This window comes from Oryzias melastigma, linkage group LG6 (genome assembly GCF_002922805.2).
Source record: "Oryzias melastigma strain HK-1 linkage group LG6, ASM292280v2, whole genome shotgun sequence".
Taxonomy (NCBI): Eukaryota; Metazoa; Chordata; class Actinopteri; order Beloniformes; family Adrianichthyidae; genus Oryzias; species Oryzias melastigma.
The window spans coordinates 16336687-16358925 of NC_050517.1; the positions used below are offsets into that span (position 1 = coordinate 16336687).

At 38.7% G+C, this 22239-nt stretch overlaps 3 protein-coding genes across 7 annotated transcripts in view; 1 reads left to right on the forward strand and 2 right to left on the reverse strand.

The window, feature by feature from the left end:
• Positions 1-283: 283 nt before the first annotated feature.
• On the reverse strand, positions 284-15306 carry duox (dual oxidase). Its single transcript, XM_036212323.1, has 34 exons — positions 15165-15306; positions 14943-15059; positions 14776-14859; positions 14533-14697; positions 13890-14077; positions 13454-13655; positions 12456-12622; positions 12116-12179; positions 11693-11789; positions 11519-11609; positions 9766-9868; positions 9520-9692; positions 9245-9420; positions 9032-9150; positions 8809-8946; positions 8595-8711; positions 7388-7587; positions 7086-7271; positions 6630-6855; positions 5934-6027; positions 5668-5843; positions 5524-5593; positions 5377-5415; positions 5113-5291; positions 4813-5043; positions 3231-3330; positions 3094-3143; positions 2870-2997; positions 2636-2789; positions 2317-2549; positions 2083-2241; positions 1856-2011; positions 1099-1227; positions 284-1008 (listed from the first exon to the last, which is right to left on the reverse strand). The coding sequence occupies exons 1-34, from the start codon at positions 15304-15306 to the stop codon at positions 886-888; spliced, it is 4776 nt and encodes a 1591-aa protein (XP_036068216.1). The 3' UTR covers positions 284-885.
• A 2-nt stretch (positions 15307-15308) lies between these two features.
• Positions 15309-17452, forward strand: duox2 (dual oxidase 2). Of its 2 annotated transcripts, XM_024281642.2 has the most exons (8): positions 15309-15448; positions 15705-15878; positions 15962-16019; positions 16117-16251; positions 16369-16576; positions 16662-16876; positions 16951-17138; positions 17311-17452. In XM_024281642.2, exons 2-8 carry the CDS (start codon positions 15732-15734, stop codon positions 17320-17322), a joined length of 963 nt encoding a protein of 320 aa, XP_024137410.1. In that variant the 5' UTR covers positions 15309-15448; positions 15705-15731; the 3' UTR covers positions 17323-17452. The 2 variants fall into 2 exon arrangements, with proteins under 2 accessions (XP_024137410.1, XP_036068219.1); XM_036212326.1 differs by lacking the exon at positions 15309-15448 and having other exon boundaries at positions 15531-15878.
• A 320-nt stretch (positions 17453-17772) lies between these two features.
• The window catches only part of apba2a (amyloid beta (A4) precursor protein-binding, family A, member 2a), a 9818-nt gene continuing 5351 nt past the window's right edge, over positions 17773-22239 (reverse strand). For all 4 annotated transcript variants that reach the window (XR_004948032.1, XM_036212325.1, XM_024281639.2 and 1 more), the window contains 4 exons: positions 20376-20588; positions 20183-20302; positions 19955-20095; positions 17773-18494 (listed from right to left, as the gene is read on the reverse strand). Coding sequence is in view for 3 of the 4 variants with exons in the window: in XM_036212325.1 (XP_036068218.1) it covers positions 18423-18494; positions 19955-20095; positions 20183-20302; positions 20376-20588 (546 nt within the window). In the remaining variant the exon portion in view is untranslated. The remainder of the gene's footprint in view (positions 18495-19954; positions 20096-20182; positions 20303-20375; positions 20589-22239) is intronic.

A 22239-nucleotide genomic window follows, 5' to 3' on the forward strand; every position in this document is an offset into this window, starting at 1 on the left:
ACAAAATGCTAACCTCCATCTGCATTTTTACTATAGAGACACTGTTGGTAAAGATTTAATCATAAAAACGTCTAAGGAAGTTCTTGTGTCCAACAGGTCAACGTGGCTGTGATGGACAGCGGCCACACATGAATGGGCTTAATCTTTGTAAGCACAGTGCATTCTATGCATAAACATCAGTGCTTGGTTAAAAAACCTGCTAAAAATAAAATACAAAATGCCAACTCACACAGCCTCTTCTGCATATTAGGATTGCAATTTAAAATCATTTTGCTATGAATATTTTAATCTTATAGACAGCTCTTTACTCATCATTTATGCACATTTTTGGCCTTTCATGTTAGTTAGAGAGGGTTACAAAAGAGTATGCATACATACTTTTTTTTTTTTACAAAAACATAAAGAAAATGAGTCATGTTGCTTGCTTGAAAAATTATTGATTGAGCTGCACCAGCAGTGTGAGCAGAAAAAAAGGAGCCTTTAATTTACAGATCTATCTTTATTTGGATTCAAAGAACTCACTGAATTCACAGAACAATTTAAACACATCTAATCAGATGACTGAGACATATTAATAAAAAAAATGCTGTCTTTTGTGGAGATTTTGTACAAATCAGTCTAAAACCTCCCCGACTAAATCATAAAGCTTTTGAAAAGTAATTTGATACAAAGAAGAGGAAAGAAGTAATTATTAATAAAATGAACTGATTGAAAAATATTCACATAATGTAAACAATCTTAGATTTTTCTGACATAAATAAAAGGTTCTTTCACAGCTACGCGAGCATTCATAATGCTTATGATTACAAACATAAACCCCCCATGATTAACTTTTTAATAATGATACTAAATTTTGTTTCTCGTCTTTACCAACACCCCAAACAGCTAGAAGTTCTCATAGTGATGAATGAAATGGGCTTGATCCCTCTTGTTCATCTGCTGACATGCTTTCTCCACGTTTTTGGTCAGTCCCGGAGGGCCGCAGCTGAACACGCCTATTTTACCCACCTATGGAAAGAGAGAGCCCGCATTTCAGAGTTGAAACAGTTTTGAATCCAATTATACAAAGAAAGTAAAAAGTCTTAGACAAGGACTGACCTCAGGATGAACTTCCTGTAGAGAGTTAAAGAAGGACACGAAGGGCGGACGGCCAAAGTGAGTGACGGAGCGCAGGCCAGTAAAGAGACTGCGATTCCACACCTTTTGGAAGTGACGCTCACACACGTACTGCGCAACACAGAAAGAGACTCCAATTCAAAAGTTGCGATGCAATCTTAAATATTTTTTAAAATAAAAAAACTAATGTGAATTATCAAGGAAATGATTAAATCCCCCCCAAAAAGTTTAGACTAATCAGCCAAATACAAGTTTATATAAAAGATTGAAGATAATAAAGTGCGGGATACTTAAACTGTTATTTTTATTTTACATGCATTAACAGTTTCAAACAATTTTTTTTTTGTTTTGACTCATCCCTCCTGTAATTTAGATGAAAACAGGACTGGCTTTAACTCTTAAAGCATTTGGATCAATTCTGAGGAGCTACAAAGTCTTACTTTGCCCTTTTAGAAAAATAAGACACAGATTCATATTTAAGTTATTGTTACTATTATAAAAAATACAAAGGAACCTGTTACATTTATTAACAAGGACAATAACTTTGGATTTCCATTTCAGTCATAATTCAAATTGTCAATATTTGTTTATTATATTTTGATGAGTTTTACTGACCTCTTGAATAAAAGCTAAAATGTATTTAGGTAAACAGCTAAATAAAAATGTATCAAATGATTAGCTGCGTTCCTGCTCACATTTCCGTCCTGTAAAGCTCCAAAACCACGGCTGCAGATCTTACCAGCATGGTGGTGCGCAGGTCAAACTTCTCTGCCACCTGAGTGATGTAGGTGTGGACCGAGACCAACTCCTGAGTGTCCATCTCCTCCACCTCCCTGATGATGTCTGACACCCACTCAAACTGACGCTGTGTCCGTGTCACCCAGATGAAATACACCTTGAAAAAAGATGTGATTTTAACAGTCGGAGCCATTCATTTCTCAGTCTTCGTTTGCTTTGAGGACGCACTTTTTTACACATGAACTTGGATTTGATCGAAGACTTGAACACCAGGTCTTTGAGGATGGAGGCAAACGGTGTGACTCCTATCCCTCCTCCCACCAGAACAGACACCTCGAAGTCTACCCACTCCTGATGGCCCTCCCCAAATGGACCATCCAAGTACAGCTACAGATCAAATACGAACAATAGTTATTGGAAATGAAGGAACTGTTCTGGCATAAAGACAAACAAATAGCCTGCCTTTGGATAAGATCCAAGCTCTAGGAGGCTTTCGTCAGTGTAGAGCTCTCTGAGCTGGCTGGTCCAGGGCCCCACAGCTCTGATGTGCAGGCTCAGTGTCTCCTCATGGGGTGCTGATGTTAGCGTGAAAGGGTGGTACTCATCTGTGCCCAGCTTCAAGCAAGCTATCCGGACCCACTGACCAGAACGATACACAAAGCCTGATGGTCGCTTGAACTCCAGATGAGTCACACCTGAACAGGTCAGCAATGAAAAGTGTTTAAAGTAATGTTTCAATTAAATATTGAATAGCTAAATATGTATTTTTAAGTTGCATTACCGGAAGGCAGCAGCTCAGCTCTGACAACAGGAATCTCCACCTTTTTCCTGCTCAGACTGATGAGTTTGTCCAGCAGGAAGAGCAGAGAAGGAGGGATGAGGTAGATGTAGAAACGAGGCTCTTGGAGGAGAGCGAAGCTGCCGTGAATGACCGTCTGTCGAGTAAAGCGGAAAACTAGTTTCACACTTTTCTAAATCCAAGTTTTGTGGCTCCAAATTAAAAAAAAGTACTTACCAGAATGTAAACAACAATGTAGAGGTAGTGTGTGATCCAAAATGCACGGAAACTGATGTGGCGGAAATAGCGAGAGGCAAAAACATACATGAACGCCAAAACAAGAAGAAGTAACACTCCGGTCATTCCTGGAAAAAAGGCAAAAAATATAAAATGATTAGAAGCATGAGCTTTTCAGGCACTTTACAGCTACAGTTTTCAATGTTTAAAGAAAACATAAAAACCTGGAACAGTCTGAAGGAACCACCAATACCACTTAGGAGGAATTTCAGACCTGAAGGATTTGAAAAAAATAAAGTAAAAAGAAAGTCAATGCAAACGTATTTAACCTCTTCTTTGACAGTGTAACATTAATTCTTACCCGTTATTATTTAAGACTTTGGGAAACAGACAAGACAAGATGCTGAGGTCACTGATGGAAAATATGTAGATGTTCACCACATGGGCTAAACTATGAGTAACTGCAATGACACAGGAAAGAAAAATCACAACCAAGATGACAAGACCTCCTTTATCAGACTCAGTTGATGTTTTAGTTATTATAAAAATCAGAATCTAAATATTACAGAAAAAGACCAAAAATTTTTTACTGCTGTTACTATAATAGTAAACCAGAAATATGAACAAAATCTCGTCCTGTAGAAATGGTACACAAAATATTGTCTTAAGAATGTAAATTATTATCCTTATTGTTTGTTAGTGTGATTAATGAAAGTTGTCAACTTATTTATTTGTATCTACACTGCAAAAATAGAATTTTAAGAAAGTAAAAAGAACCTTTCTTTCAAGAAAAATTCTCTTATTTTCTGCCTTCCAAGAAAAAAATATATACCAAGAAAATTTTTCAACAGCAAATAATTCTTAGTTTAAGAAAGCATCGCTCTCTTAACAGGAAAAAAAAAATGGAAAAAAAAGTACGAGACTATATAGTGTCAATAATCTTACAATTTATTTGGAACTGTGCTCCCTACTTTTTCTTTTTTTAAAAACAAATGTAACATTACAAATTTCTTGAACTAAAAACCTAACAAATATTAACATTGTCATGAATGATGATGGACCCATAATGCAGGAAACCAGGCTTAGTGACAGGAACTTCACACATTTAATAAAGTAACTAAGACATGACAACAGTCCATGGAGAAACAAATATGGGGACTGAACAGAGCAAATGACCAGACCATGATGAACTGAAAACCAGACTCTTACATCCACGGAGGTTGATGAACTAAATGAAGACAGCTGTGGATGATTAACATTAACATGGTGACACCGACAGGGAAAACAGAACATGACAAAACCTAATAACAAACATTTTGTGAGGAAAACTTATAAATTCACTGTGATCTGAAGAGGGAAACCTGGATAGCTTATATTAAAAAAATATTTAAAATATATTTTTTTCACATGAAAAAAAATAATTCAAACGCAATGCATTGTGGTCTATATTTGTCAATGTAGTGAACATCGATGCACATTTCTAGAGCACTGGATTATGGAATTGCAGACAGCACTACAAATAGTGAGTTGTGAAGGAATTCACACACAACCTTAGTGACTAGATTTTTTTTCTTAAAATGAGAATTCTTGGTTGCTTTTTGGCAGATTTTGTTATGTATAAGATGAAACATTTTTCATATTTTAATAATTTTGACTAATTTCTACGGGGCTGTTTTTGCAGTGTGGATTACAACAATTCAGAATAAAAACACAATTTAGGTGACTGTCAATTTGAGCTTGCTTATTGAAGCTATATTAGAGTCTAAGGCATAACTTTCTTTGTTCACATCAGTCTTTGGTGACACATGACATGTGAAACCTTCTTCTTTGTCTAAGCTGTTTCCACACCTCCTCACACTCTCTGATACTCTGGACTGTTGCTCCCTGTAAAACATTAGAGTCTAGGGAACTAACTAATACACGAATTAGAACTTCACACTAACCTGAGAGGACGACGGCCGTCATGGCCAGGGAGCGGTGGAAGTCGATGGCAGCATCAAACGGGATGAACCTGTTGAGGAAAGTCTCCCTGCACAGCGTGATGAGGTTGCGGCACACGGTAAGCAGCATGTAGGGAAACAAAAAAGAGATGCCAGCCGCCGAGCCACGAGCAACGATGATGCCAACCACCGTGGTCTCAGGGACCCCTGTCGCTTCAGCCTGCAGACCATAATCTGATCACAGAGTTTAGTCAGACCAGAAAACCAAGATAAAAAAAAAATCTATTTGTGTTTCCAACTCACAGTAACATCTCTCTAACGTCACACCAACTGTGATGCTGTACGCGATGATGAAGCACACGATATGGCGCCGATAATTCTCAATGAAGCGCTTGAACTGTTGGATTTTCTGCTGGACGGGGTTTCTGATGTACTCCTGACGCTTGGCTTTCACATACACATTTGGTGTTTTTATGGATGTACTGAAATCAAACAAAAAAAATGTATTTTTTTTACATTTTCTTTGTCCTGCATTTTATTTTTTCAAAAGGAATAAAGAAAATTTACTTTTTTCGTCTGCGCAGCTCGAACCCCTCTGCCTTGTTACTGCAAACAGTTCAACAAACCACCCAATATATTACATTTTTAGAAAATTCTATGTTTATAATTATAATTTTTCTGATCATTTTAAACCAGTTTGTGCTCTGTTCTTGCCTGTTTGCTGGACAGATGAAGGACACTCTCTGATACTGACTCAAACGCTTCCTCCCTTCTTTTTCCATCCCTGCTCATAGAAACACAAACGCGTCAGAAATTTCACCAACAAAGGCAGCACTTCCTTAACTATGCAAGTCCGACCTTTGACATTGAGCTGAGCAAACTGCAGCTCCTTATCGTGGTCCCTCAAGAGGAAATGAAAGTCCTCCCATGAGATTCGCTCCTTGTTGTCGAAGCCTGCAGCTTGCATCATGGCCTTGATGCCGTCCTCTGCCTGTGTCTTTGACAGAGCACCGTTGGAGATTTCAATGAAAGACCTGCGATTTATCAAAGGGTTAGGATGACCCAGCAAACAAAAGAGAGAGTCTGTGCGGTCAGGAAAAAAGGAACAGAGTCATAACTAGAACCTGAGCATCCTGGCAAACTCTTCTTTTGATAAATAACCATTTCCACCGACGTCGTTCATGGAAAACATGAGTTTGGACTTTTCCTCTGGAGATCCTGAAATCATAGAAAATAGTTACCAACATCAATAAGCATACAATTAGCAAATATTGTTTTCTTCAAGATATCAACAATTTTTGATTCAATTCTACGATAAAAAAAAATAATGATAAAGACCCACTACAATCATCTTTTAATAGGACATAGTTTCTGCAGAGTGGCAGTAGTTCATTAGAAATTCACCTCTGAATTGTGGGGTACTGTTGGCAGGAAGTAAGCCTGGGATAATTTCCCATCATCCCTTTTTTTACACTCTTATGCTAGTTTACGGCTTCTCACACCCCAAAGTTACATTACCGGAGCAACAAAAAAGAGATATCCAGCTGCACATTTGAGCCAGATGCCAGCTCGGATGAGGAAAATTAAGACATTCATGGATGAATCAGAACGGGGCGGAGCAGGGAGCTTGTGGCACATCGATTGTAGCTTATCCTTAATAACTTCAAGCTTTTTCCAAAAGCATCTTTTTTTTTATCTGCTCTTGATTCACCACAGTTGGAATAATTGCAGTTTTAATCTTAATTTTCTTTATATATGTTCTCCATCATGAGTAAAATGCAACAAAAAATGTTAAAAATGCCAAAAACAAGCCAAGCTACCTTTCATGAAAATCACCATAACATCAAGGAACTCCTGAAAGGACAGGTAACCGTTTCCATCCTTATCAGCGAGCGTGAACATGGAGTCCACGAAAAGGGAGTCCGGTTTGAGCCCCAGTGCGTCAGCAAACTCTGACGCCGTCAGCTCGCACTGAAGGACCTCTCTGGCTCTCCTGGGGGAAACGCCACTCATATCTCCAGCATCACACTTCTGTATTTCCAAGACCTGCGCTCCGAAGGAACAATGAGGGACGGTGTTATTATTTTCTCACAAGTGCAATATCACTGACGTCAGCTGAAGATGACAAGGTCGGTTTTAGGGGCCAACCAACAATTAGTTTCTTGGGTTTGTGGTCGGGTCTAACTCTTAACACCTCAGACTTGTGGCTGATGGTAAAGCTGCTTCAATTTCAACAGACCGGAGGATGAGGTAAACGCACAGAGGTTTGACTGTACCTTGGAGAAAGCGTGTCTGATGAAAGTCTCCACAATCTGAGCTCTCTGCTCTTTGGTCAGAGCTTCCTTCAGCAGTTCCTTCTCTCTCAGCTCCTTTACTCGAATCTCCTGCATGACTTCTTTCAGCTCCAGGCGCAGATGCTTGATAAAGTCAGCCCGTTTGCTCTCCTCATCGAAGAAAAGCACCTAAAAAGAGCAATAGAAAAGCATTAGTGCTGACTAACAGACAAATGTGATTATTTAAAGCAGAGAATGTGTACTGTCTAAGTGTTTGGCTGTGGAATCAACCCCCAGCTGCTTACCAGATCATACTCTTTGGGCACTTTGAGCATCAAAGCTTTATTGTGTCGGTCATTGGCGAGAAGGACGTCCAGGCAGTCCTGGTTCCCCAGATTGAGGGAGCGATGAATGGACCCAGATCTGTCAAAAACCTGCAGCCTCCTCTTTTCCACCTCCACGCTAACTGGGAGCATCTGCTTGCTGTGGCCCTGCCACTCATATGCTGAAGAAAGAGAGCAGAATTTGAATAAAAGGTATGAAATAAATTGCATGAAAACCTGTTTTATTACATTTTATATTCAAATTTTGAGCTGTAAAATTATAAAATTGTAAAAGCAAACATATTTACGCCATATTTGACATACTGGGATGATTAAACTTAAATGAGTGAGCAGCAAAATGTGATCTTTTTTGTCATAGAACTACAACTCAAGACTCAGCCTGAATGTTAAAGCACAAACAGCACAAATTGATAAATAAGTAAAATTTTGCTTCCCAATAATTTAATTTGGATGATATGCACAGAGAAAATCTATAAGCAGGAAAAACACATTTATCCCTGTAAATATTTCATCCCAGCAGTAAAACAGCCACCACTGCTGTCAAAAAACATACATTTCCCTTGGGCTTAAAATGAATATTATTATCAAATGTGAGTCTAGAGTCTGAAAGTTGTATTAGGAAGATGCCAACAATCACCCCAGCATATCTACTACAGAATGACTGCACAGGAGACGCAAAAGTAATCACAGTCCAAATATTGTCTTAATGGCTAAAATGTGGAGTAAACTTTAAATGAATGCAAATCAAATGAAAAAAATATGTTAAATTTATATTTTTGTCTTCAGTTTAGCTTTTTACATCTAAATGTCTTCATATGCAATTGATTATGAGATGTAATATGTAATGTGCTTACCTGACATAGTTGTGATATACAAAACCTCAAAAGATATTTTTTAGCATATTCAAAGAAAAAAAACATAAGAATGTAAAAGATGTGGATATGTATCTAGAAATTGATCAAGCACTGGAAGTAATAACAGCATCAGTTGAACGTCACAGATTTAAACATGGATATTGTTAAAAAGTGATAAAATCTGCAGAGAAATAAACTGGCTTCTAACAAGTGGAAGTTTCTCTTCCTTTTGTTTCTCTATTGTCTGTATGATACACACCCCTAAAACTACCTTTGAAGATAGATTTAGTAAATAAACTCAGCTGATGTCATACCAACTATTCCTACTGATGGCTTTTCTGCTCCATTTCCAGCAATTCCTCTTCGCCTCTGAAATTTTTTGTACCTGTACTTCCGCAGACACGCCACCATACAGGCTACAAGAAAACTCACTGTGAAGGAGAAAAAATAAAATGTTTGGTTCATTTTTTTACATGAACCAAAGAGGGGAGTTATTAAAGTGAAAAGCAGACAGTGTTAAATGCTCACCAGCAGGGAACAGAAATAGAACAATGATAAAAATTCCAAATCCAGCTTTGCTGCCATCAAAGTAATTAAGTTTCGTGGCGTTTGTGCAGGGACACAACATGGAGGCTTCCAGCTGTGCGGGCTGAGGACAGGGGTCACCTGCACACCACAGGAACAGCGGTTACATTTTCAAATAACCTTGTGAAGATAAACAGCGTGTTAATAAAGTTGGGTGAATTTCTACCATCTTTCCAGAAGAACACATTTTCTTGGATATCTGTGGCGTCTGCGCTTGTGACGGCAAGAAGGACATCCCGATACGTCACATTGCGGATTTCCTGAATTTCTTCATCTGTAAACAACCTGAAATTGAAAGAAAAATTAGATTAAAAAATGATCAGGCTGCAAAATAAAAAAATAAAAACGTTTATTCTAAGTTAGAAAACGCAAATATTACCCATTTAGTTTGTTTTCAAACCAGAAGCGATCTCCATTTCTGATGCGTTCAAACTGATCCAGGATTATAGCAGAGAAGACGGGACCTGGACCATCCAGGGACTCCAACAATCCTCCAGAGAAGAGCTCCAGTTTGGAGATGTCTCCGTCGTACAATTCTGCTACAGCCTGGAGCATCTGAGGTACAAGAACACATAATGGTTGTTTTTCAGGTCCAATCGATTAAAGAAACTCAGTTTAAAAGAGATTCTTTGCTCTGGAGAGTGCAGATTTAACCTGAGGGTTAGTACGGTTGAGCTCAGGATTGATTTCTTCAAATGTCTCCACAGGAGGGAGATCCAGAGCCTTCCGTATCTCTGTGTAGCTTTGCAGACCAAAGTCTCTTCCTCTCTGGATAGTCATCGCCACCAGATCTGTGCGTGTGAACCTCAGAGGTCCATACATATAATCTGTCAAAGCGTAGATCCAGTTAGAGGAGTGATATCAGTTGAGATGAATGCTACTATAGGAAAGACAGACAACCTCTCAGGTCCTCCACAACAATGTTATCTTCTCTCTCTGCAATCTGAGAGGCCATGCCCATGAGGAGGTCATCCACATCCTCAGCTGTCTTCATGTTGATCCTCTAAAGGAGACAAAAGAGTGCAACACACTGCAGCATTAACCAGACTTATACTGGCAGTTCTGGCACACTCCCTTAAAGCGTAACCAAACCATAAATCAACTTTTTTGGCTGTTAACCTCTATAAAATGAGCTTTAAAAGTGCTTTCTGTTAATATAAATTTGTTTAATTCTTGAAAATATGGTCAAAACCGCCTCAGGGGCGGACTTGTCATTTGGCATAGGTAGGCGATTGCCTGGGCCCCCAACACTTTGGGGCCCCCTAAGCTAAACACTTCAAAAAAAGTCTTAAATCATTTCAATGTTCATTAAGATTTAATTCTGTCATAAAAACAGAAAATCACTGAAATTACATATGACTGCTATGTTTAAAGTGTTTTGTCCTCCTCTGTCACACCAGACTATTCCATCAACAAGTTGGATATAAAATAAAATAATTTGAGATATAAATCTATACTGTTTAAATTCATATCAAATTGACATTGACAATGTCAAAAAGTGGATTTTTTTTTTAAATAAATGGTTAATACAATCAGTGAAGGGGGCCCCGTGCTATTGTTTCCCTGGGCCCCCAAATTGCTAAGTCCGCCACTGCTTCCTCTTCTAACTAAACCTTGACCACCTTGGTATTCGGTCAATTTTTTTTCCTCCCTCTGGATTCCTGTACAAAATCTATGACAATTTATGATGGAAAGCTACCCAATCTCTAGCAACTAAAGAAATCATTCAAACGCATCATTCCCAACTAAGCCCTTGATTGAAGGAAAACACTGAACTGGACTCAACAATTTGTGTTCCCTATTCTTTCTGTCTTCTATCAATGTTTTTTTTTCCCAATTTGCGTCGAAAAAAACTATTGTTTTCTTATCTTATCTATGTCTTTTGTTTTTTATTCACACACTCTGGGCTCCTTGAAACAAGCTCTTTATCTGTGTCAGTCAGAGCGTCTATCAAACAAGCGTCACAAGAGAATCCTCTCAAAATATAATCAGGCAATTAATTCATGGCTCCCAAAAAATTAAGAACTTAACAAGAATTAAGTTTGATGGAACATTAACATGCATACAAATTTTAGAAATAGCTGTAAAAAAGGAAATAAGTGCAAAAAAAACATCTATTTCTCCACGAAGTTTCTTTTAAATCCTCATAGGAAAAGTTGTACGGATTAAACCCCTTTGAAGTTCAAACCTCTCATTAGTATGGCACTTTGTAGAACATGTGGAATAACAAACACATGATTAGCTTCCAAATTTTTTGCGTCCTGAATACATTTACTCCTACTAACACTTGGTTGCAAAGGGGCCAGTTTTAACTAGCACAACACACAGTTTTTGTGTTCAATTAGAGGCAGGCTGCACAATTCCTTGGAGGGATCGCATCATCCCTTACTGCAGCATTTTCTTCAACTTTCCTTGAGACGTTTCAGGACTTTCCTCCTCCAACTCCAGCCTAATTAGGTTTTGACAAGAAGTGTCACATGTATTTAAAAAGTCAAAATATTAAAACTAGGTTTTGATTTAAATAATGGCAGCTCAGCCAAACAAAATATATTAAATCCAAGATTGTTCCATTTTTTTAAAATCAAGCAATTATTTAATATTAAGATTATATGTTGAAATGAACATATGAATGTATTTTGAATAGAACCCATACCTGTCGTTTCCAGAAGCTATTGCAAAGGCGAATTGCAGGCGATGTGCTCCCATCTGCATTGGTAATGTTTCGGAAATGGCAGGTTCTATTTCTGTACGGAAAGGCAGAATGAGCACACATTACTCCTATTTCGTGCCACGTTCAGAATCAAAGGGCTTCAGATAAGACCAGTACCTCATATAAACACCAGGTGGCGCCATAGTAGCACTGAATCTAACAGCTGCAGCCTCAAATTCAGGTGAGATTCCTGGATCGACAAACTTCTGGTAGCCTGCATGAAAGAAAAAAAAACACAAAAGAGTATTACAGCAAAAAAAAAAAACACCAGCAAACACCCATTACTACTCAAAAAGATAAATTGATGCAGCAAAACAAAGAAAAAAGATTAAGGTCATGAGTTCATCTGACCGTCGTTTCTTAACTTTCTTCAGCCGTGGCGGCTGATTCAGCAGAAAAGCGAGACTCAGGCTGAACTCTTTGCTGACAGAGCGCATGTTTGCCTGACCCCGCCACCGATAGCTCACCTCTCCATGTGGTCACCGGTGCATTACCGGTCTCCTTCCACTTGTACGCACACGCCTCCTGTGTGATTCTTACCTGGATAAGGAGGAAGTGTTTTGTTTCCGAGGTATCCGGGCAGCCATTCGTAGAGAGCAATGTTCTGTTTGGATATTTAGCAAAAAAAGAAGTGTTTAATACACAATTTCATTCAATTTATTTTCATAATCCAATTATTGCTTCTATTTTTTTAAATATTAGTTGAAGTAAAAAGAATGCCATGCATTTGAAGCTGCAGGTAACAGGAGCGTATCAAGTAAGAGATGACGCACTGGCCCCAAACGACCACCTGTCACTGATGCAACCTGCATCTTTCCAGAGTGCAAATTAAATCAGAATCTGTGCAGCGAGAGGATTACAAAGAGACTTTTCTCTCTACCTGGAATGTGGCCACAGTGGTCTTTCTGGCATTTTGAAACAGCTCCTCATCTGACCACTCCGGGTGTTCTTCATGCAACTTAGAGGCGACATAATTGTGGTAGCGAAACCAGATAATCCCCTCTGCCGCGGTGAACATGTTCTCATTGGCCCAGGCATTTCCCAACTCTGTACACAGACATGGAAGCTCCAATATTTCATCAGCTGAATTAAAAACATCCTCATCAAAACAACAACATCTAGGTCAGGTAGGTCAATAGGTCATTGCTGTTGTCAAAAATAGAAGTTCGTTTTGCAATAACTAGTAAGTAGTGTGTTTTTAATTGTATAGTAAAGACAAAACATGTTTGAAAAATTCTTATTCTTTGGAGGATATTTCTGCAACAATTCATGTTGAGCATTGATCAAATATTAAGTCAAATTTTCATTTCTTTTTACATCACTATGAATTAAATCGTATTAGAACCATTAATGGAAAGCTAATTGCGCTCCTGAACGTGACAACAAAAACTCAAAATCCTCCATCGCAGCCCTGCATAATAACTTCACAGCTTTCACAACACCAGTAACAAAACATTGGTTTCATGACTCACCAACGGCACATCCTCCGCTACAGAGGGATGGATTTAGTGCGGCTAAGTGATGTGCCATTAAACAGTAATTAGGGAGTCACAGCCCACGTCAGGATGGGCCTCTCTTGACTCAGCCCCCTCTGATTAAGGCTTAAACAATTTTGGAAAATAATATTTTGCTTTTGCAACATCCATTGACTGGCTATTGCCACAAGAATCCGATACCGAAACCAGATCGTGTGTGGACATAGCTTATGAAAAAGGAGATTTCAATATCAAGTATGTGCAACTAATCACTTTGTAAACTTTAATTTTTATCCTTTATTTAACATCTATATAATTAATGTGATTATAAACCATACCAGTTTAAATATATATATTTATATTACTAACAACATGCACGCACAATGAATTGATGTTTTCTCACCATAAAGTCCTTGTGATCCGTGCTCTCCAGTAGAGGGATCGGGTGCGCTCCACATGAAATTGGTTCCCCCTCCCTCCTTTGGCATGTTCCACTCAGAGCCTGAAGTCAAGCGTCCTCCAGAGAAGCTTCTCAGCAAGTCAGACCAAGAGCTGGAAGGGCCATAGATGGAGCTTCCATCTATCCAGGCTGTAACTGAATTGACCTGCACAAAAAGAATCGTTTCTTAAAGAATATCAGAACATTTGGTAGAAATCTGTGTTTTTTGCATCCCTCTTTGGGTGAAGACATAACATAACTGGACATAACACAGGATGAGTCCTAGGGTACTGATTTATCTTAAAATGAGTTGACCATTCTAACCACCCCAACTATGAAACCTGTAGGAGAACCTGTTGCAATGCAGAGAACACATTAAATATGGGTCAATAATCCACACCTGAATGCGAGGGTTGCTGGGGCTTTGACCTGATACTTCGTCCCACTCTCCTCTCCGGAAGGGCAGCTGGACCTTTCCCGTGGCATTGGGGTCAAACACTGGGTCACCTTGTGGAACTGGGATGTTCATGAACTCAGGTGGACAACCAGAACTTCTCAAGTCCAAAATCTCAAAGGCAACATGGTAGCCTGGAAAGTTTGAAGAAAAATAACAACTTTTTAACATGTGAAAGCACTCTTTTTTTATTCATTTATTTTTATCACATTTAAATGAACGAATCACAGAGTAGGACATCTCACAAAGGGAGAGCATCTATAGAGGCCGGAAATGAACTAATGACCTACATTAGCTTATTGAGACACAAATGAATTGCATACTTTTCTTTACACAACAATAACAAGTTATACTAGTAATAGATCCACAATATTAGCTGTCGATTAACTATTATTATTGTACTGTTATAGAATAGTATTTTTTATGTAGGGTTCAATTAATATTTTCACTGCTTACCTTTTATTCTTACTTCTAATGAGGAGTGACTGCGCATGCGCAGCACCCAAACCTCTTTAATTTATAATTTGAGTTTAAAGGTTTTTTTTTTTTTTTTCAGCAACAAAAATGTAGTTTAACTGATTATATTTACCAAAGAACAGAAACAGCACGGTCTGGTTGCGGGTGGACGGAAGCCCGGAGGGCCCCTCCGCCAGGAGCCGGCTCAGTCTGCGGGGGTTCGGCTGCAGCGGCTCCAGGACTGGCTGGTAGACTCCGTCCCAGTACTGCGCGGGCACAAGGCGCACGAGGCGAGACCCTGCGCGAGAACCCGCGAGTGAACAGGTGCATCGATGCTGCCGCTGCTGCTGTTCACCTGTCGCACGCGCGCACTCACCGACCGACCCACGTCTGGGATTCCCCAAACTGTTGTACCAGCCGTCAAAGCGCGGGACCTCCCAGGTAATCTCACTCTGCGAATCTGCTTATTAGAAGCGTTCAAATCAAACCGTTAGCTCCGCTTCTTCAGGCTTGACTCTTGAGCCTTAATTACGGTGCACTTACGTTCAGTGACGGTGAGCACCAAGCCAGCCACCGCGCACACACTCCAAACCCATTTACGCAAATCCATTGGAGCGCGCGACGCTCCTGAGCGCAGCCTTCCACGCGGGTGAAGGACTTCTGAAAGGTAAGAATCTCAAGCCTTTACTTCATTTAACTGAGATATAGTAAATTAATTTTCATGTAATTCATTCATAAATCTCAAACTGAAAAGCTGAGTCTCACCTGTTGCACAGGTGAAGATGCTGAAGTGGAGTATAGGCAGGTTCAGTCTCCTTAGCAGTCCTGCAGTAACAGCTCCTCGATGTGTTGCCCAGCTGGTCAAAACGTGTATGTGACTTATTTCACGAGTGGGAATGGCCATCATGGCTGGATCACACCTCTTTTCCACAACATTCCTCCAAATGCATCCTCCCCCTCCTCTCCTGTGACATAAAGGGGGCCACTAGTATAAAGGAAGTGTTCGCTCAGCACTCTCCAAGCTTCTCGTCTCCTCTTGGAGCTTTCAGGTAAGATTTCTTCTGATTATTGAACTTTTTTAGCTTAATTTGTAAGTTTGATCAGATGAATCAGGAAGTTAATTGATTACAACAAGTTGCATGCCTTTTAGATGCTATCCTTGGAGTGGACAGCAGCTCCAGGCTGCTTTAGTTTGATCTCGTGCCACGTTACATGCATGCAATATCCTTATCAGTTCAGAGGACTATCTCTGCATCTGGGGGAAAACTGAGATCCCGCCGCCTAACACTGCTTTCTCTGTTCCAGCTGTATTCTCAGATCAGACGCTATAAGATGACTTTCTACAACGACATCTACCCCTTCTACCCTCTACAAAGGATCTCCTTCATCTTCAGTGGTCGCTTACTCACCATTATTCTAGTCTTCTTGGTGCTAGCGTCCAGTCTTCTCCTCATTCTGCCGGGAATACGGGGGAAGTCGGTATGTTTGAGCTAATCAGATAACATCCTGATGATTTCCTCGTGTGGAAGCACATTTATTTGCTTTGTGTTTCTGCTCATTAGAGAATTTTCTGGATGCTCAGGATAATCACCAGCCTGTTCATCGGTGGGGTCATAGTGGGTGAGTTTTGTATTTATTTTTTTTATTTTCAGTTCCAATAATTAACATTTTTGAAAGTTAAATTGTAACAATAATTCCCTTTGTGTGTTTTGTGCAGTGCTCAACTTCACTGACAACTGGGCTGAAGCCAGAATGACCACAAACGCCACCTACAAGTCTTTCAGCAGCGTGGTGATTAATGCTGAGGTCGGCCTGCATGTCGGTCTGTACGGCATTAATGTGACACTGAAAGGTGAGTCACCAAAGCTGCAAATGTGTAGTTTTGACGTGTTGAAAGTTTGAAGAAAGTTGAGCAACACAGCTCTCTCGCCCATCGTTTTCACTATAATCAATATGCTCCTTCTTTCAGGGAATCCTGTCGTGCAGTTCAATGAAACCATCAACTACAACGAGATGTTCAGCTGGCAAGACCTAACCGAAGAAGAGTATGAGGAAGCTCTGGAGAAAGGCTTACCCAATCCCATCCTCTACATTGTTGAAAAGTTCACCCTCCACAGTCCGTGTGGTCTGATCTTCCAGTACAGATACTCAGGGAGATTTGCCTCTGCAACACTTTGGTGATTATAAATCATTTTTGTCCTCATCAGAAGATGTTTATCATGAAAGAAGACATTGGACCCGTTTCTGTTATTCCCTCTGCAGGACTGCGTTTTGCAGCTGGTTGCTCTCCAACATCCTCTTCTCCATGCCCGTCATTTTGTACGCCGGTTACATGATGATAGTCACTGCTGGCTTCATTTTCTTCTCCATGGCCTCCTTCTCCACCATCATGAACGTGCCTCAGTGCGTTTTCGCCATCGGAACGGACTCCGTTTTGACAGAATACAGCCATTCGTTCTGGTTGGCGCTCGCTACCGGTACATTTGATATTCAGTTTATCGTGAAAAACGTGGAAGGTTTTCACTGGCTGACTGACTGACGTCTTTTCCAGGAGTTCTGTGCACCGTCATCGGAACCGTCGTGGTGACGCTGAACTTCCTGATACCAGAGAAGATGAAGACGGCGTTCAGCGTTGGTGTCGACGGCTGTGAGGATGAGGACATTTTTTACGGGGAAGGATACCTAAACTCCGTTTTTCTTGACGGGGCGCATTCTCCTCTGTCTTTAAGAGTTAAAGAAGTAAGTTTATAGCATTTACTTCAAAAACCTTTTTAGTAATCTGATAAACAATGAACCAATTTGCTAAAATATTGTTTTTTCTGATGTGCATTTAATGCTCAGAATTACCACAGAAACGTTTATCATTTATGTCGTGACAAACTGTGACTGTTTTGTTTCTTTTGTGTTTCAGGATCATTTATGAAGTTGCCAGGATTTTTTTTTCTCACAAATTATACTTGAAGATTTTGTTTGCTGAATGTGTTATAGAGTCTAACTGCCTATGTGAGCCGAAGTGTTATAAACTGTTTTTTTTTGTCAGGGTGCTGTGGTTGTAAAGCAATATATAAATTCGTATGGGATCCATACAAAGTGTGTGTTCATCGATCATTAAAATGATTCATTCATCTGTACTGAAAAAGAAATATGAGTCATTCTGTGTTTGTGATACTCTCATCTGATTTTTTGTTTTTTTTGCATAACTCGTCTTCATTATGTTTGTTTTAATCCAAATTGGCACAAAAATGTGAAATAAATAAGTGTATGAATGATGTTTTGTAAAAGTAATCTAATCCAACAATCATATTTATTTGGTCTTAAAATTGAACGTTTTATGTGTATTTGAAATCTCAATAAAATACTTGGGAAAAAAAACTTGAGTCAGCAGACAAACTGTAATTTTGTTGGATTTTCTCATTACATTCATTCAGCACAAGCATATTCATACATTAATATACAGTCAGTCAAAGGTACTGATCCCCCCCACACTGTTTTTTAGAAGCAGGTGTAGCTTTGGCCTTTAGCATCACCATCACACACAGTTCAAGCCCTCCTCCCAGTTACTTTTTACCGTCCTTTAATACTTAGTGTTATAGATTATATCGTCAGATTAAGAATGAGTCCCAGGTCAATTACTTTTCATGTTCACATGCATAAATTCTGAAGGAATAATATGGCCTTTCTAATCCAAATATATTTACAATACAGGAACAATTATTTCAAACCCATACACATTATAAAAATGACTAAATGAAAAATAATTTTACTCATTTATCTCTTTATAAGAAAATAATCATGACCATAAAGCTACTTCTCTTCAACACCAGAGACTCACATACAGCACTACAGACAGTGTTCACATTTATAAGGCCATTATGACGATGTAGTTCAAGAGAAAACCTGAAAAATGACAACGAGATGCTCCTTACAGCATCGCAGCAAGAGCCCAAAATGGAAATAATAGAAAAATAAATTCTCGCCTATCCAGCCATTCATCCGTCTGTCTTCACTGTTCAATACAGGCCTCTAAATGTAAACAGGCGTTTCCTGTCCCGTCAGCAGTCTGAACATCACCGCAGGCATCGTCTTCATGTTGATCTGTTGGAGAAATTGACATATTATAGAAGCAAGTTTCAATTCAAGATAAATTTTTGGATTAAATACATTTGTCCTCCATAATTTTATGAGTAAAATGTTGGAGTTAAGGTGGCAACAGATGTTTATTTGTCTTAATTTGACATTTTATGGTGACTAAGCTCTCTAATGCACTCAACATTCATCTAGAGTTTGTAATAATAAAGTTTTTGAAAATATTTTTGTACTTTTAAAGCACATTAATAATGACGCTCACTCCTAAATCTGATCTTTGACACCTTACTGATCCATTAATTCCTACTACTTAGTTTACAACACACTGCCATGCATTCTTTAAGTCTTTTCACGTGAGTCACTGCTGTTTTTTTTACAGAAAAATAGAGCAAATATTAAAAAAAATGTTTTAAATAATTTTTGGGGGGTTTTAATGGATTGTCTATGAGTTGGACACTACAAATACAGTATTCTCTTGAATAGGTTAATAAAATTAATTAATGCTTTGTGCAAAAGTTGAGGTATGCGTGTCTAGTGACCGATTATAAAATGAGAAGACAAATGCTATGACCCCCATGTACAAAAGTATTCAATTTTACCCCAGTATTTTTTCTTAAAAACCACAGAAAAAAGCACATATCTGTGTCATTTAATGGTGATTTTTGGCCCCTAACACAACTGCCATTTGGCTCTAGTAAAAAAATAATTGTAGCTTTCAAGTGACAATTCATTTAACTCCAATCTAATCACCACTGAAATAAACAAACAAAAAAATCTCTACATTTTTTGGTGGTCCACAATTTCAGGCAGGTGCAGAGAAATGTAGATTTGAATGGACTTCAGTGAAAATAAAATTGTGGAGTGATTGACACAGAGGTTGCTTCTGTCTGTCGTGCAATGTTGTCTTGGGATTATGGAAAAATATTGGAAGGATTTTGATTTATACAGTCAATTTGGTTTCTCTAAAACAGAGACATCTTTGAATTTTTGGAATTTCTAATACATTTTTGTACTTCTTAAATCGGGTGTAATACTTCTTATAGCCACTAGAGGGAGAGTGATATATTTATTTAATTGAGGTGGCCTTCTACATTGAAATTACAATGATTATTAGTGTCTTACCTAAAAAAATTCTATCAGAAATTCTTTTTACTCACATATTTGAATTAGACCTTTAAAGATTGCAGTATAAAAAAATTACCAGCTTCTTTTGTTTTGTCTATATGTCTTTACCCTTCTCTGCTGTGCTGTTTCTTATTGAGAACAAATCCATAATCATTTTACTTTGATGTTTTTTTCTGACAAAAACATAAATATTAACTGTTCTATTGTACACTTTAGTCCACTGTGGATCAATGTTTGGCTTTCAACACATTTTGCTGTGTAAGTTTCTATTCGGCCTGTGTGGCACAGCAGTTGTGCGGCGCTGTAATCAGTGAAAATTGCCATCTTGTGTCACGAGTTCTTACCTCACCAACTGAGACAGAGAGGGTTTGTACAATCTTCTCGTGCGCCATGGCAACAACACTCTGACCATTTATTTCGATGATCCTGTGACCTACTCGGACACCCCCTCGCTCAGCGATGCCGCCTCGCATCAAACTGCAGATCTGAAAAGAAGAGAATAATAGAAGATAACGTGCAACATTCCCCATCGTTTTAAGCTGCCAGCCTTCATTTGGAGCCTCGACACTCACGATGCCATTCTGAACACTGAAGCCGAGCTGAAACTTAAGGTCCGGTCTCTTGATGAGGACAGTGGTGACAGGAGGGCAGCTCACAATACTCAGCTTTACTTTGACCTGATTCTTCAGACCCTGGAACAGATACAAAAAAACGTCATTTTGTAATAGATAGCAAGTGCCACATACACGTGTTTTTGCCCATTACCTTGATGATGCCCTGACAGGTGGCCAGCGGCAGTCCCACCAGACTGGTGTCATTAATGGACATGATTTGGTCCCCCACACTGAGTTTTCCAGAACGAGCTGCGGGGCCGCTGTTCAGCATACTGGCCAGGATGACGGTGGGCAGAATGGAGCCCCAGCCGGACTCCACTATTACCACACCGAGGTTCTCCCCTTTCTGCTTTTCTAAATACACCTGATGAGCAGGAAGAGAAGCATCTTCAGGAACATTTTGAGCAATCAGAATAGTGGTGTACATCAGCATGAGTGGGTTTTCTCAATGTGCACTTGGTTAAATGAGTGTTTTGTGGGGTGTTTCAATTAAATCTTTAGTATATTAAGATATATTACAAGAAAAAGTCTGTTTTTGTTTGTAAAGGAGTGTTTGTGAACAAAATTCCGCATGAAAGAGAAAAAGTATTTTATTCTGTAACTGTAGAATAAAGATAAGCAGAAACTGATGATTTTATGATGTGTAACAGTTGCCATGGTATCCACAAAAGAGGTAACTATCTCTATTGTGCATAAAAAACAAAAATGGGCTCCACTTCAGAAAAGCAACTAGTTAGATACCTAAAAAAACAGCTGCTTATTTGATGTGATGCTAGTAAACAACGCAGAAAACATCCTAGCATCACTAGGGGCGCCCCGCCCATCAACTAAATGGAATTGTCTCAAAGAAGAGAAACACAAATCTGAGCTGTTTGGGCCACTTAAAAGAGCTGAAATGGAATAAAATTGTGATATCTTTGTTTTGTTTCATGTAAAAAAAAATCAAATTTTAATTGCATCATGAAACTTTAACAGACCTTTTTTGACTTTTAACACCAGATATCCTTAAAGTCCCTCTCCAATCATCTTTTAATCTATTGTAGAAGTGTTCCCAGTAGAATTTAATTATAATTATATTGTTTTTTGACAATTAAAAAAAAAACAAACAAAAAAAAACGGTTGTTTTCCAGGACATAGTTTTTGCAGAGCAGCAGTACTTTATAAGAAATTCTCCTCTGAGTTGTGTATTGAAATGTGGCTGTGTAGTAACCCCACCCCCACTTCCCATCATCCATCTTTTTACACAATGTGGGGTAAAAGTGAATCCTTTCGTGCATGGGGGGTCACAGCAGTAGAAAGCCTTTTTCTTCTTATTTTTATGATTGGTTTGACTCATCTACCTCAACTTTTTTGCACAAAGCATGGATTTATTTTATTGATCTATTTAAGAGAATACTGTATTTGTGGTGTCCAACTTGCTGAATATGCATTAAAACATAAATTGTGTTATTTAAAACATATTTATAACCCCTAAACCAGTAAAAGAGCCATTTGGGCTCGTTTTCTACTGATCAAAACCTTGAAGGAGCCGTATCTTTACCTTTTACCTTTAGTAGAAACTAGCTTGTTACTTAATTACTAGCTGAACTCCAAATTAGCATAAGATGCCATAGTGAATTAAATCAGCCAAAAAATGTTAGCATGTTCCAAAAATAAAAGTTAAACTCTAGATTAGCCTAAGAACCCCAGTAGATAACAAATTAGCCAAAAATGTTAGCATATATTGCTAAAATATTAGCTAAACTCCAAATTAGCCTAAAAAAACTAGCTTGTTGCTTAATTACTAGCTGATCTCCAAAATAGCCTAAAATTCCTCAGAGAACTAAATTATTCAAAAATGTTAGCATGTTGCTAAAGTAGAAGCTAGATTCTAAATTATCCCAAAAAAAAACTTCAGTAGATAACAAATAAGCTGAAAATATCAGCATTTTGCTAAAAATATTGACTGTTGACCTGTTTTAGCTGTCACAGTTTATAGACCACCAAACCCTCCTTCCTGTTTTATTGAAGAATTT

What these genes read in the sequence shown, in the direction of transcription:
- duox (XM_036212323.1), bottom strand. Translation starts at nt 15,306, where the DNA reads ATGATGGCCATTCCCACTCGTGAAATAAGTCACATACACGTTTTGACC. An exon ending in CGGATCACAAGGACTTTATG is followed by an intron (nt 12,623 to 13,453) that starts GTGAGAAAACAT and finishes GTCTGTGTACAG; the next exon opens with AGTTGGGAAATGCCTGGGCC. An exon ending in TTCATCTGTCCAGCAAACAG is followed by an intron (nt 5,416 to 5,523) that starts GCAAGAACAGAG and finishes AACTGTTTGCAG; the next exon opens with TAACAAGGCAGAGGGGTTCG.
- duox2 (XM_036212326.1), top strand. Translation starts at nt 15,612, where the DNA reads ATGCATGCAATATCCTTATCAGTTCAGAGGACTATCTCTGCATCTGGG. An exon ending in CATTAATGTGACACTGAAAG is followed by an intron (nt 16,252 to 16,368) that starts GTGAGTCACCAA and finishes TCCTTCTTTCAG; the next exon opens with GGAATCCTGTCGTGCAGTTC. An exon ending in CTGGTTGGCGCTCGCTACCG is followed by an intron (nt 16,877 to 16,950) that starts GTACATTTGATA and finishes CGTCTTTTCCAG; the next exon opens with GAGTTCTGTGCACCGTCATC.